Below are 16,112 nucleotides of genomic sequence, written 5' to 3'. Positions count from 1 at the left end.
GAAATACCCGAATAATTTTCGATCTCAAAACGAACCGAAATTCTTGGAGAGCGGAAAGTAGAAAACGCGTTATGGAAAAAGACCATCTAACCGGGAGAAAAAGAGCGCGCGATGAGGCTAGACCACAAAAAAGGCACAGAAAAAATTCTGGCAAAGGATCCGCGTGCAAAGATAAAAGCAATCTCTCCTTTTTGCTATCAGCGGCAAATGATTGAGCGCGCTTGACTTTAAGGAATATATGACTGGTAGGCGCAGAGCAGAGCGTGAGAACAATGACGTCGATGCGAAATTAAACGTTTTCGCGTTTCTGCAGAGCCGGTAGCAGTCGGCGCAGCGGCCACGCGAACTAGGTTACACGCTCGGCGGCACTGCGGAATCATTTACGCGTCGTTATACAGCCCTCTCTCCTTTGGCCCATTGAATTTCAAAACGAAAATGCACTGGAAATGCCCTCTTGCGCGCGCACGAGCCTTTTTTTCATTGTTTTTTGTTTTTTCTTTTTAGGACACTCGGTTCGATGCTTTACTGGAGTAGAGACTTCTCGCAGATTATAATGATAATAACTGTAAAATGTAAAATGCATGGATTATTGCGGTTTACGGATTCTGACGAACCTCGTCGCTTTGCCTTGTGATTGATATAATTAAAGAAACTTATATTAAAAAGTAAATCTTTTTCTGTTTAACAAACCTTGTTCCTTGCTAAAAAGAACTGAAGTTTATATTTATAGAACGAATATTACAGAGCAGCATCGTAAAAAGCATGTCTCGACAACAAAAAGAAAAGTAGATCAAACAAAAATTCAAAGTAAAGCATAAGGAATCGCTATGTGCCACTTCGCTATCCACAGCGCTATTGCTCGCTCGCCTCTATCGTGAGTGAGTGTATGTGAGACTAGCATTATAACAATGAGGATTCAAAAGGGGACTATATATATATATATATATATATATATATATATATATATATATATATATATATATAGAAACGTAAGTAAATATATGTATATAAATGTATCAAAAATCAAAATAAAAAAAAAAGAAGGAATAGCTAGCCACCGTTATTAACGAGAAAATAAAATAAAATCAGTGAATGGGGCTGGTGGTGGAGGTGAAGGTGGGGTTTCATCTATAATCACAGGGTATTTCATCACCAATTATCAATAATAAAAAAAAATCTTTTAAAAAATTTCTGCATGAATTTGGCTATATAATCTTTAATTGGAGAGTGAGAGAGATATTATCCGCCGAGGCGTGATGACCGCGGCGGATTTGTAATCTGGGGGGTACCTGCGTCCACGCTCGCGCTTGTACTGGCCACCGTACTTGCTGCGGTTCGCGGCGAGCTCCGTGATCTCGGGTATCCAGCTGGCAAACACCGCCTACACATCCCACAATCACATATATCCGTTCAGCCGTCAGACAGAAATCAGACAAAGACAGAGAGATAGTGAGAAGAAAGAAAGAGAGAGACAGAGTGAGAGAAGAGATAGAGAGAAGAAGGAAGATAGACACACCCCTAACGGCTCTCGTCGCATTATCATGTCATTTGGTAAATATATCATTTTTCTACTCAGTGTTTTAGCTCATTTTATGTATTTGCGTGTTTTCGTTCGCTATCGTATGCTTCGTTATGTTTGCTTTTCATAGCAGGACAGCCACGCAGCTGCTTTAGCCGTCAGTTCGTTCTCTGTTTTTTTTTCTCTTTCAACGATAACGTCTCGCTATAGTCTCGTGTGTGCCGCTTATTTTTACGTACACGTGTATGTGCGCTTGCGTGTACTTTTGCTCTGCTCTGTTTGTTCACTTTGCTACACAGCGGAGTAAACGATGTGTGCGAATGTACGGTGGCGCCTGTGTATATTATCTTCATCTTATAACGACTATCGTCGAAGCGATATTCGTTTTGGAAAGATTATAACATTTTTCCTTTCTTCTTTTATCAAGTACGCATTAAAAGCTCATTACTCAACGCCACTTTACATAAGCATACACCTTCCTATCGGGTTTTGCTAAGACACGTCTATTACGAACTGCTGCTACATTTGTAATATATTTTCGCACTTAATTGCGAAGTGATCTTATTATTTTCTTTATTTTTTTGCAAATGAGAGAAGTATTGGGGGTAAGTTTAATTACGTCTACTCGACTCGGCGCGTGGTTTAAGCTTTTTCCGATCATCATTTTTCGTTTTATTTTGTTATACTTGGCTTGGCTTGGGTATGGTATTTTCACTGTTGGTTGATCATTAAACAGTGTTTTTTTTTTGACACAACGATCTCCGAAATATCAAGAAACATTTTGTACGTACAGATAAATCTAAATTTAGTAAACAAAGAAATTGATCTATATAAGTTTCAAGGACAGCACAGTAAAAAGTCTCATAAGCATATAGTAATAATAAGAGTATAACAAGTATATAATACTACACGTATATGTTTTCCTTTAAACTAATCTACTTTCAACCTAAAGAAAATGTTCATATATATATATATATATTACTGTGTTGGCATACAGAAGAAACAGTTGTTGTATATATATGGTATAACACATGGCACAACGTTTAAACGGCATTTGCTCGTATATTATGTTTTTTGTATATTTTGATCTTTCTTGCTCTATTTTTGTACCGGTACATATAGTTAAAGAAAAACAAAAGGTTTTTTAAACAAATTAAGAAATTATAAAGGAGGATGCCCACGGGTGTAGATGGCCACCAGCCAGTAGAGCGCGGCACCGCGACACTCGCGTCGTGACACGAAACGCCAAAAATTTTCTAAAGGGTTGAACCAGGATTTCATTGAAAATGACTCGACATCATTTGGTCCGTAAACGATGCTGAAGGAAACGCGGCTAATTGAAGTTCGAGAGACACAGTCGAATGGTTCACTTATTCTATGCATTGTGAGATCTATTCTGAGATCTTTAAACCCAGTTTTAAGATATTTCAATCGAATACAGTATCGAGTTTAGAGTTTAAATACAGTTAAACGTCGAATTCAAAACATTTTTAATGAATGACATAAGAGGTAATAGACTGAATTAATAAAAGAGATACATCCTGAGATTAAAATTAACACAAAAATTAATATAATTTTCTGATAGGTTGTCGTTTGAGTAGCAAAGCAAGAATTCCAGGTCGAAATGCATAATAAACGTACTATCCTCCAGTATTTCGCGAACTTCCTGCTTTGGCATTTCTCCTCGGCATCGATTTACACGACGAAAAGATAGCTGCAATTGAAATCAGCGGGTTCGGTGAACGTTTCGTACGATGACTCGAGTTCACGCGGGCTGCGCGCTGTTGGCCGATGGCAAATTAAAAATTAAAATTTTAAATCGTGATGTATCCAGTATTTGCTTCAGTTATATCGGTTTGACTTATGCGCCTCGTCAAAGCGGCATAAGACGGTTGACAGGGCTACGTTGTACATAATCAAGTATTTCACCTGGATATGAAGTATAAGTAATAAAAAAAAAGTGGAGGAAGAATCAAAAGAGGAAAACGATGAATTAAAAAATTTAAAAAAAAATGTAATCGGTGGTAGAGTGATATATCACAGTCTCACGCAGATGTATGTTGTATCACAAGCACTCGAGGGATGGGGTTTCAAAAATGACCACAAAAATTGTCCACTAGCACACATGCCGCTAGAAATCACAAACTATGCTCAATTTAATCGAATTCAGTATGGGATCGAGATAAAAGAGACAGAGTTTGAAACCTCCAGGAGAGACCGTTGAAAGTCCATCACCGGCACACGCACACATGAAAAAAAGTACCGATTCAGCTGGACAAGTCCGAGGTTCCGCGCGCGCTAACAAATGTCCCTAGCACCTTCTGTAAATCATGCGTATAGACGACGATGAGCCAAGAGCAACGCAATCGATACGGTTATGCGATGCGCTGCTCTGGAAAGGAGTATCGAATGTACGTTGGCGAGAACACGATTCCCATCGCGACAGTCTGACCCCGATGGCATATATCTTTGTGTGCAGAATACGTGCGTGTGCATGAGTGTAACTCTACTTGGTGTACATTTTGGCTTTACTATAGTCAGTTTCGCCCCTGCAATATATTGCCTGTGCATTGAGGAAATTACTGTTCTCTTCCAATCGAAGTCGTTTTTACAGATCCGCTAATCTGGTGGACTTCGGAACAGGCAAAGTGCTGGGAGGTTTTGACGAGCGTATAGCAGTCTATGAAGCAGCCAGCTGGAAAGACGTATTTTTCTCCTGTCGGAAGTTTTTTTTTCTTCCCGAGCTCTCGTCAAAATCTTCCGGTACACTGATTGCGAATAGGTGCATTGTTGTAAGCTAGTGAGTTTAAACTTCTTTCGAGTCTTGTGTTCTGATTGTTCTTTTTTTCTTTTCAACTGCAGGTGGAAATAAGAAAAATGAGCGTTTGGTATTATTACTCCAGCTAGCTCGTTGGATATACTCCTCTCGGTAAAAACAACTTAGTGAGCTTGCGCTAATTGTACACGTATAAATTGTAAAATTATAAATTGTCACATTTGATCGCTATTCAGATTCCTAAAGTTAGTAAAAGTTTTTACTATCTCCATATCATTATTGCCTACAAAACGATTGAATAAAAAATGATCAAAAATTATGCAAAAGTAAAAATAATATCCCATAGCACTAGAATGCGGTTTTGGGCAGTCTGTGCTCGTGCCACTTTCGTGACGCAGTTAGCGAACAAAAAATCAGAGCCTACAGCGTGAATCTGTGTGAATGTATTCGAGTAGTGCAGGTGTTGCTATTCTGCTGCAAGCGCGCGTCGGCAACTGTAAATAGTGCTGTTGTTGTTGCTGTTGCTACTGTTGTTGTTGTTGGTGGTGGTGGTGGTGGGGTATTGATCTGTTGTTGCTGTTCATCCGTGTCTCGTGTTGTTGCTGTTAATGTACGCTGATGATGTTTGAGCAGCAGACTAAATTGGCTGTATATATCTCAGATTGTTGTGCAAACATATAATATAAGGTGAGATTGTGCGTGTAAGCGAGAATTCTGCAAGAGCTTGCGACGAAAGTAAACGCTTACTTCGTCACAAAGAATTTGCTTGCAGTGTACGGTAGGTTCGTTGTATATGAGTATGGGTGTGTGCGCAGTGCTTGCGTAAGTAGTGTAAGTGTATGTGGATATGTGCAGGTGCAACCAATGTGCCAATCTTGCGCAACTATGCTTACAACAAAGCAAATTTTTAGAAGAAGAAACGAGATTGCTGATTTATCTTTTTATAAATTATTTTAAAATATTTTTCGAAAAATATAAATCGCACATAAAGTGCTCCAAAAAATGCATGCTTGAAACAAACGAAGTTCCCTTTAGTAATCTACACAAAATAATTTAAAGTAGACTGCGAATGCGTCATGCAAATGATAAAACTTTACCGGTTTCGAGCAGTAGTTTCCTCTAAATAACGATACAACTTTCGTCCTTCCCTGGTCAGATTCGCAAGAGTTACACTTTGACACTCTGTTAGAGTCCATTATTTCGCGTTACACAGCTGACGCTGCGTGAAAGGTCCTTTCGCTTGCAGGTTTATAAACCTAATCAGGGACAACCAGGCAGAATGGCACTGTATACCGATACCGCTGTAACTCGAGAAGTTCGGAATCGCGTGTCCCGCCGCTAATAATGTAAACCGTCCAACTTGATGAACCGATATAACGAGCGACTTTGTCACGAGAGACAAGCTTTATACTGCAAGGATTGAATATCACGTCAGGCTGCGTTCAGACGTACACCGAGAGCCTCGTAAACTATTCTCACGAAGACGATTTTACTTTGTGCAATAGCGTTTATAACAAATAAAAATCAAGTTCTCGGCCTAGCTCCCGGCAGGGTTCCAAGTTATTTCAACGTACGCGGGGGAAGATAGCTTCGGAGGCATTCGAAATAAAATCTCTCGAGAGAGAGAATTTCTTTCCTCGAGACTAACTCGAACAACGGCGGCAGCAATCTTCCTCGACTCCTGCCGTTGATTCACTTATTTCGCTGTGCAGTGTCGTTCCCTTTTATCGAATCTCGCGCGCGTCTCTCCAAGATGAAGGCCGCTCGGACGCACCGAGAAAAATAATGGAAGGAGTTACCTCCTATTCTTTACTCGTCCCGATCAGATTCGTTTTTCTGAAGGAGGAAAATTGAGTTCTTCAATTAGCGAAACGATATTGCCATGACAGCTTGGAGTTAGCCGTAAGGTTCGTTTTTTTTCGAAAGATGACGTGGTACGTCGCCTGTATATAGGCGGTACGCTCCGTCGAGAAAAATCTTTACGCGCGCGTTATCTGATTTAACGCCAGGAGATCGTGCGCATCTGCGCGTGGGTTGAAATCAATAGCTACCGCTCGAGGCACACGCACACGCGTCAGACGCTGTGGCAAGAGGAAGAAATCTCGGAGATTACTCGACCTATTAGAGATATAAATTGCGCGATTACGACGATCGATCGACCGAAATAACTTCGTATGCTTTTACGGAAAATACAGAGCTGGACTGAAAAAATACACCGCACGTGTGTGATTTGCTCCTAAATACGTACACGGCTGCAGAAGTTTCAGAAATAAATACATTAAATCAAGCGCACGTTGCGTGATTGCGAGCGACAAAGGAGAAAATAGCGCAAGCAACGAACTATATGCTCGAGTTGCTACGAAGCTAAACTACGGGGATATATTGACCCTGCGGTCGCGTACTCTTTTATGGGCATTTCACGCAGGCCGCGCGCGCATGTATATTCATGAAATTGAGAAAACGCAGACTACGTCCCGGGTTATTACCTAATTTCGCCAAGCGACTGTTGTACTACGTCGATTTTGGAACAACAACTTCTATCGCAGCACTCGTACGAAGGACGCGAGCGCTGGACGTCTGCCTGGTAATGCAAATTAATTTTTTATCAAGTTTAAGTATAATGCTCTGCAGTACGAATGTTAACGTATAATACCAGGCGTTGAATGGAAAACGCGGCGGTGAAAAACGAAATCAATAATAGTTGTGGTCAAGCCACAATTTAATCGGGTCTTTTTGTTGCAAACCAGGCGAGTAACGATAAAAGTTAGCCGGCCGACAGCTCAATAATAAACGCTGTGCAGCCGCGACTCCGGCGAGAGGGAAAAAAGTTTATGCCACATTTTTTAATACAAACGACGAGTTGTTAGCATTCACAATGGACACGTTACATACGTACACGCGGGGTAGAGGCGTATGAATTGAATCCGAGAAAGTCGGTTATTGCTGGCGCTTGTGTTTTGCGCAGACTGTGAAAAAAGTTTTTGAAAAATTGGCGCGCACTGAGAGTTGGAAAAATATATCTTCACTATGACAATACCAAGTTTCGAGTTCGATTACTTACTTTGGTCCACTAGATGTGTGGGCGTGGGTGTGTGTGTATGTGTGCATGTGTGTGTGTGTGGGGGGGGGGGTGTACGGTATTACCAGTACTTCAGCATTGTTACAGAGGTTTTTTAAAGCATATATAGAGAAAGGTAGTAAGAGTACAGAGTATAGTGTACGGACAGAGTAGAGATAAGAGTAGAGATTTGGACATGAGTAAACAGATTTCCCCGTTAATTTAAAAAAAATGGGAAATCGTATACGATGAAATTTGTTTACTCAAGGTAATGCAGTTTACATGTAATTGTATCGTATAAATGTATAAATATATGTGTGTTTAAATACCTCTTTCCATGTTCTCGCTTGTATTCGCCGCTGTACTTTGACCTATTGCCTACGAGCTCTATTATCTCGGGTATGCTACTAGCAAACATGGCCTGCAAATACAAAACGATAACTGCAGAGAGAAAGACAGAGATAGGGAGAAAGCCAATGGGCCTGCGACTATAATACGTTTCTGCGCAGGCTGACCAAAACGATATAAAATACTCTCGCTGACGTGGCGCCGGCGCGCAGCGAAGATTGATAAAAAATAAAACAGAACGTATAATCATACCGCGGCTAGTTGTTCGTGCCTAGCAAGAGCATTAGCAAAGTGCTGGAGCGAAAAATGCCAATCCCTCGTTATCAACGGAGGAATATAGCGCGCGAAAGTCCTTCAAGTGCGAAACGACCAATTTGCGTTAATCACTCGCGCACAGAAGCGCGTTGAGAGTCATGGCGCGGCACGTATATGCTTATCGATCGCGAGCTGGGCCTCGCAAATTCAATCGTTCGCACGCGGGGAATATGCGGCCATCGTCGTATCGACGCCGATTTATCAGTGCCAAATGCATCCGTTCATTTGCTTCGCGGCAACACACCCGAGCGTGTGCAGTATGCACACACATATGCATGCACCGCGCTACAGAATGTATGCATGTATCTGTGCTTTCATTTAAAGCCGACCGGCTAGTACGCTCACAGCGTCGAAATTGCTGCTGGTTTTCGGTTCAACGTTTGGTTTTTATTAATTTTACTTTTATTGCAAATAACGGCACGAGAGAACATGTGAGCTTGTTCCCTTGGCTTTTTTAGTAATTAAAAGCCGAAGTAATGGATTGCATTGTTCTTTATTAATAATGTTCCCGCACATGTTCCCTTAAGTTGGCATTTTTCCCGTCGCTGCGGCACGAACTAAAAAGGTTGAACAGGGACATAATCACATTCCAAATTAAACTTTTGCAAAAAATGGCACTGATGGAGCTACCGTGTAAATGAAGATATGAATCAATAGAAGAGCTCTACTGTCTACAAGACCAGCAATACAGATGCGCAGAAACTCGCTTAAGGCCGAACAGCTGCTGCCAATAAGCGGAAAATATGCTTTTGATAAAGACGGCAGTGAGAGATATCGACTTGCATCACTCGGCGAAGCGTTGGCAAAGAAAACATAAGCGACAGAAAAATAACTTTGACAAATAGAGAAAAGTAAGAATTGCTACCTGAATAAAATTTATTACCCACTTTTAATAAAAAACGCATATTTTTTTCTCCTGCAGTTTTAGAACAAAATCGGTTATCGTTGTTTTAGTGTTTCTATGTTTAAAGCTTATGAATGTGTGAAATAGTGCGTAAAATTGCAATTTGTAAGATAAAAAAAATTATCATCCCAGTGTAGTATCATATCATTTATGCTATTGTAAATCATTGATCACATCAATTGTTCCGTTCTTTTTAAAAAAAGTCTATTTATCCGTCCTTCCAATCGTGCAAAAGCTCATCATTCAGAGACATTTTATATCATAGATTGATACATGACAGAGCAAAAGAGAGTAATTAAAAGATTTCATTCAAAGGTTATTAATTTTACTGTCGGTATCATAAATGAAACAATAATTTCAGCATAGAAAAAACATGGCTAACAAACACAGTAAAGATTAAGCTCACGCATAAGACTTCACAGCTCATTTTTGGTTCACTCACAGGTAGTTTTTCAGAAATTTCTACATTTTAACAAAGTAGTTAATCAAAAAGATCTTTATGACTGCCCGATACTGCGCCCGTGCTATGATTCCTTTTATCGTATACCCGAGTTCGTTATAATCCACGTAACAGCGTTACAATGCATTGAAAAAATAAAACGAACATCGCATATTTGTACACACATATAGGGAAGAACGGACGCTTTGAATACGCTTAGCATGGATTTACAGCCGGCGCTCTGGGGCGCTTACGTATGATTAAAAATTCATCAGAATATTATTTATGACAGCTGCTCCATATGCGATCAGCACCCAAATTAAATTACCATACACACTACTCGGAATTGTCCATAATGAAGAGAGACGCATAATAAAGCATTGTTAGACCAATCAATGACAGATAATAAACAAAATTTAAGGAGGTAACAGGAGGAACAAACATAAAGAGGAAGACAAGTATACAAGAAATCATCCACGTATACAGTGTGAGGCAAAAAATTTTGAAAAATCGTATGTATGTATTTAGTGTGTTTAATCTAATAGGTCCGAGGAAAAGAAAACAAACGTACAGAGTTGATAAGTTTCGTATATAATATGTGTGGAAAAACACATATCTGGTCATAGGATATAATATATGGAGAAAGGATTTCGTGTAAAATGTATATTTTGTACGAATATATAAATAAATAGTTTTGTTTTTATATTGCGAGCTGTGAAGGTTTTTGTTTACGATTATATATAATATCGAAATAGAGAGACAGAGATATTTATACAAATATATGTATAGAGAGAAATATATAGAATGTGGAATGTGTATGTAGAGGTACGAGTATATAATATGAATGCACAGGTCGGTATACATAGTTTTGTGGGAATCTATAGCTATGCTGCGCTTTGGCTGCTCCGTATTCGATATTGCGGGTAAGAGACAATATGGAAAAAGGACGTGCTTTTCTCTAAACGACGCAGCGATATCATTGAGAACTAAAAGTGTCAGTCATACACTTGCATTAATTCGCGCTCAGACCAGAAATTATTAACTGAAAATCTGCACGAAGTCTCTACCAGTTGGTACTTTGCACCAGCTTGCTTCGTCCCGCTGGATCGTAGCCAGAAAAAAATGCCGCTGCGCCATGTCGTTTTGCGTTATCGATGCGTCTTTCAAAGGGCTGCTGCTTTCTACTTTTTACTCTTTTGCCTTTTTGCTGCTCTTATTTTGCCAAAGAAGCGAAGAAGCCCTCGCGCGCACCACAAAAAACTTTTTTATTCGAACGCACTCGCCATCTTTCTGATCCGTTGTGAATTCACTCGAGCATTCAAGTGCGAGTTATATTTTTTGTGGTACGCACCGACGAAAAAATTTAATAAAGGCAAAATGAAAAATGGCCAAATTCTCACGGTGTACAAACAACCATTATAGATCACAGTCCAAATGCAAATTCAAATGAAAAACCATTGCAATAGTATCGCAGCTAAGAAAAATCTATGTAGAGTTGTAAATAAAATGCCAAAGCATCTAAATGCACCATCGAATACGAAACAGCCACGAAAATACCGACCAGGGCCGCATTGAGGTACTGGCGTAAGATTGAGGCAAAGGTAGTCAGTGCTGACGTTTATTGCTTGTTTTAAGGGGGAATCAGGGGTAACAAAATTTAAAAAAATCTGGATAATCATTTTTAGCGTTATACCGTTAAATTAAAAAAAAAATAAAAAGAAATACATCAAACTTCCTCACGCTGTGAGAAACGACAAAAAAAAAACAAAATAAAAAACGTAGAACGCGCCGACTAGGACGTTTTTCTATACCACGCGGCGTCGTGGTGAGCGACCCGATCCTGACAATACATAAGAGAGACTTGTGATGAGAAAAAGAATGTTCATTCCATTTTGTACAGAAGAAAACATGTAGATCTGAAGATGTACACTGTAATAGCAGTATCGGTGTGCCGCGAGATGCACGCGTTAATGTGTTGCGCTCTATATATAGCCCTGTGGTAGAAAGATATAAGCATGAATTAGTTAATTTCGACAGGAATCAGCTGATGATTATTGTCAAGATTAGCTAATTCTTCATCAGAGGGCTTGTCGTTCGTGCTCCCATATGCATGACAATGCAGGTATAGAGAAAGGAGTATTAATTACACCACAAAATTCAAAAAACTTTGCATTACCTTTCGTGTCGGTTAATTGAGATACATAGACAAGTATGGTCGCGAACGCGCGCGTTTTGTTTCTTTTTATTTGTTTGTCCTCGTCGTCAGTTGGACATGTGCGGAATGCGGGGTAGCAGCAGGGGACGGCGGGTTATTACGGTTTTTCATTTTTTCTCTTTGCTTGTTCTGTTTCGTTCGTATACTCATTAAAGAGGACGACCCGGTTACTACTACATGTATAAGAGTATAAGGTGAAGCTTTTTCAGTGGATGCTTTTTTACTTTAGTTAATATATATAGAAGCTTGGATATATTTATACTCGTTAGTTATCCACGAAGGCTTTACCACTCATCGGATTAACACATTTCTCAAAGGGAGCTTCGTCGCGGAAAACAAATACATTTTTATAAAAGTGGCAATTTAAATTTACGAGTCCCGAGAGCAAAATAATGCCTTTACTCGAAAAATAAAGCCTTCGTGGAAAAATTACGCCCTTCGTATACGCCGCTTGGCAGGCACTCGTCACGCCTTGCCCGAGCAAAGAAGCCATGCAATTTTTCTTTTCCTTTTTGCCGTCTCTCCTTTTATATTACGTCGCAGCGCTGCGCTTTATTATAAACACAAACATAAATTTTGCTCGGCTTCGAGGCGCAACGAGAGCAAACCTTACGGTACAGCGAAGCTCTTATTCAAACGGTGATACGTTCGGCGGCTTGGATTTTGAAGAGCCGAATGTTAATAGTGGGAATCATGCCAATAAGGAATAGTCTCGCGATGCTAAAAAGAAAGCAGAAAGAAGTGCTGCGGAAGATGAGCGAACGAGCATAATACCGTGCATCACCGTTCAAACGCAAGCTCGCGTGTTGAGTGTTCTTTTTTCGTGCCTTTTCGATGAGGCGCGCTCGATTTCAGATTTCTTCGATGTGCAAGATGTAAAATTGTAAAATTTCTCAAAGTTGCAATCTAGCGCGCGTCATACATTTTCGGCTCATCTCTGCATTCCGGCATTCGAGATTAAACGTCGGGAAACTGCTGCGATTTTTCGAAATTCGCGGAAACCATTCGTTCATTTGGCAAGGCTCGAAGCGAATTCGAAAGCTCGCAGCAGTTGCTGGGAGGCGCGGCATGGTACCGTCGAATGCTTAAACGTGCGAACTAGATAAATGCGTCAAAACTATAAAAAGTATATGAGAGTAAATGAGTTATTTACAGGTGTATCTATTTCGCACGTCTAGTGAGAAAAAACCAGTTACTCGAGAATTTCAAACGAAACTTGCAACATCTCGAACAAGCATGACTGAATGAGAGCGTAAACAGTTGTCGTGAACGTGTGAAATTCTCGAGTATAGTGAACCTAAAAATAAATCAGCATATACTCGCGCGCACGTACAGTAATGACAGAGAGAAAATAAAAATTTATCAGAGAGAAAATAAATCGACGACAGTATTTCGCGTGTATGTATAGCGGAATGTATGTCGTACGAATAACATAACTCGTTTTGTAATAGTAAGAATTTTTTTCATATATATATAGTAAAACTAAAGTGAGCTCAATAGAGTGAGATAGAGAGTGTTAGAATGCATAGAATGAGGTGGGCTTACCAAGCCGACGAGTAGAAAAAATACTAGGAATGTGCGGCCAAGTATCGTCTGGCAGTAAACGTCGCCGTACCCCACCGTGGACATCGTCACGATCAGGAAGTACACGCAGGTCCAATACGAGAGCTGTTGCGGATTCTTGAACTCGAAAGGGTCCCCTGAGTTTTCAAGCTGCGTTGTGAGTGGTTGTGGGCCAAAAGAAAACAAACAAAAAGAACACGACACACGTCGTGGGGTTAGCCTGGACTGCGACCTGTTTCATCTCACCTGTATTTTTTGCTTTCTTTGCATGTCGCTCCTGCGCACCATCATTGAGCCTCGTGTATTCTAGAGCGGCTACATTATGTGTGTATATACATATATATATATATATATATATATATATATATATATATATATATATAACTTACAACACGAGGCAACTAACGCAAGATCGTGAACTTGTGCGCTTTTTGTCGAGGAACCATTGCATTGCCAAAGGCTAGATCGGCTGAAAGAGCGAGGGACTCTTCTGAAGCTACCGTTATTTTACCAGGCTAAAGGGTAGAATGAGCGTTACATCCTTAAATCCTAAGCATCGCAAAATATTCATCTACGCATTTTCCGCGTTTCGATTTAACCTCCTCTACTCAACGCTCTACTGGGAGGCATGTGCTTCACAAAAAATCTCACACGATGCAAAGCTACTACTGTAAAAGAAATACGAGTCCCTCGGACTACGCGTCTTGGCAATGCAGAAGTTGTATTGAGAACATGCCTTTGGGATGGGAAAAGACAAATCAAGAAAATGTCATGGCAATGAACTCGAATAAAGTTGTCTAATCCCACAGACATGTTCGTTTACCAATCTTCGGATTTCCGGAAAGTTGGAGTCCTTGAAATAAAGTTGTTCCTGAAGGGTGACTTTATGATTCTAAACGTTGAAAGGCGAAATGATTCGAAAAAAACTAAATGCGTTATAATTAACAACTCTCTGATGGAAAATAATGTTCGCGTGGCAGAGAGGAAAGAAAAATTCGCCCGCTAATCGGCAAATACGGCGGATGCTCTTCTGATGAGCTAGCGAAGAAGATATTGGCGGTAATGATAGCCACCGCATCAGAGCTGTACATCTTATGTCTAGACGTAAAAGAAAAGAAGGGGTCGGGGGACAAAAGACGTACCAAATGAATGATGCCAGCAGCGGTGAGCCAGACGGAGATGAAAATGGAGACGAGTTGGGCGAGGCGAATGGAGCTCGATGTCTTTAGAATGTTTAGGTACTGGAGGATGTCAGGGACCGTCATCAGTCGTAGGGCTCGGAGGAACCTCAGTCCGATCCACGTCCGATCCAGGTAGATCGAGACGAAAGACGGTGGTATCGTAAAGTAGTCCACGAACGAATACATCTCCAGCATGAACCACAGCTTGTCACTGGCGGCGATAAACTGAAAAAAATCATCGATGCACTCGCCCGAAATATATAAATAATCCGAGCGAAATTCGTTTTTATCCCACCCATAAAACCAGAACTGCGCGCTGTGCCCACAAAATACAAATTCTCTTTTATATTCAATTTGATGCCTCAAAAAAAAACCCTCCGCAAAATCGAAACGTCCCGTCGTTTCTGAAAGCTCCATCGTCATACGGTATATAACACAGGGGACACATAATCGCGCGCGGCCATTTGCGCGACGGACCGCGTAAAAGTCCGCTCGGCTTTATAAAGTGAGAGCGCGGCGCACTGGCACTTTAATTTAACGAGGCATCGTTAAGTTTGGAAAAATCAATTAATGCAGAGCCCCTCCGGCAGCTGCGCGGGCTTCATTAGCTGAGCCGCGAGTTTTGGCGGATCGAACGTTATGTTTATAGCGCTCGCTCGCTCGCTGGTTATTTTACTCGAGTAGCTTTATAATCGTTAATTGCATTCGGGATCGCGAATTGATTTAGGGGATGCTCTCGATTCATCGATAAATTTGCCGGAACGAATACTCGATGTGATTTCGCTGACGCATCAGTTTTCAAATAATAACCGAAAAAGGTCGCATGCAAATGAGGATCGAGCCGGTCGCGCAGTTTTGTATCTACGCTCTTTTCTCCCGAGGAATTTCCTGACCAATAAGTCAGCGGTGCCTCGTAAAGTACACGGGAGGCTCGACAGGGTTCCTCGGCGCATAAAATGTATACTTACGCGTATAAAAAAGTAGACCATAAAAAATATATTGAAAGCTAAGTCTATCTGCTGAGTAATGTTGTTGCTCCACTTCTGGCAACGCTCCACCTCCTCGCTGTAACATAAAGCACACGCGAAATTTCGGTTATTACTCGCAACGGCCGACTGGGAGGATGTAGAGGAGGGGAGGGATGAGACTATATACACATATTCATTCCGCACTCTGATTTCACTGCGGTTTCCGTGCGCGCTACTTATACTTCGTATATATACGGTAAAATCGTGCGCGGAGGCGTCGAACAAATTAAAAAGCACAATTTGCGCAGCAGTGGCGTTAGTTAGTGCAAACTTTCCGACTAATTTTCGCCCGGGCTATATTAGTTTTTGCAGACCTGCCGCGCGTTTTCTCGCATGCATTCGAGCGTGATTCGCGCGGCGCAGAAGTGCTATCCCGTTAGATTCGAGTCAGTTGGGAGTTGATGCGCGAGGAGGAGGTGATGGGGGAAAATTTCGTGTGATTGATTACTTTTGCGTACGCGAACTAGCGATCGTTATAGAACACGGGGAAACTTGCCAAATACGAATAGACGGAAAAAGTCCTTGGGTTGTTGGGGTGTCGTATTCATCGAATTAGCGCGAAACGAGTCATCCGTGAGAAAGGGTTAACCGGTGGGTGTCGCAGCGCCGCACGATGCATACGGCGTTCTGGGCATCTGTGAACAGCCTCGCGTGCTGGAGAGATTGAATTAGGCGTCGGCGAAGCGAGGCCCGCCGTTGTCGCTGCCGCCTCTATCACACGCGCGGATATCCGTCGAGAGGCGTGCCAGGAATTTGCTCACGATTA

The 16,112-nt window shown here is 41.2% G+C and overlaps 1 protein-coding gene across 14 annotated transcripts in view; it reads right to left on the bottom strand.

Moving 5' to 3' along the window:
- The window catches only part of Slo (slowpoke), a 92,139-nt gene that overhangs the window by 53,277 nt on the left and 22,750 nt on the right, over positions 1-16,112 (bottom strand). For 8 of the 14 annotated variants that reach the window (XM_031931614.2, XM_031931613.2, XM_031931611.2 and 5 more), the window contains exons 3-6: positions 15,287-15,383; positions 14,280-14,543; positions 13,120-13,287; positions 7,683-7,774 (exon numbers count right to left, since the gene is read on the bottom strand). In XM_031931614.2, the coding sequence (XP_031787474.1) occupies positions 7,683-7,774; positions 13,120-13,287; positions 14,280-14,543; positions 15,287-15,383 (621 nt within the window). Of the gene's footprint in view, positions 1-1,289; positions 1,382-7,682; positions 7,775-13,119; positions 13,288-14,279; positions 14,544-15,286; positions 15,384-16,112 lie in introns of all 14 variants that reach the window. The other 6 variants (XM_032600059.1, XM_032600060.1, XM_032600062.1 and 3 more) reach the window with 2 other exon arrangements.

This window comes from Nasonia vitripennis, chromosome 5, assembly GCF_009193385.2.
Source record: "Nasonia vitripennis strain AsymCx chromosome 5, Nvit_psr_1.1, whole genome shotgun sequence".
NCBI lineage: Eukaryota > Metazoa > Arthropoda > Insecta > Hymenoptera > Pteromalidae > Nasonia > Nasonia vitripennis.
This window is presented reverse-complemented; position numbering and strand designations above follow the sequence as displayed.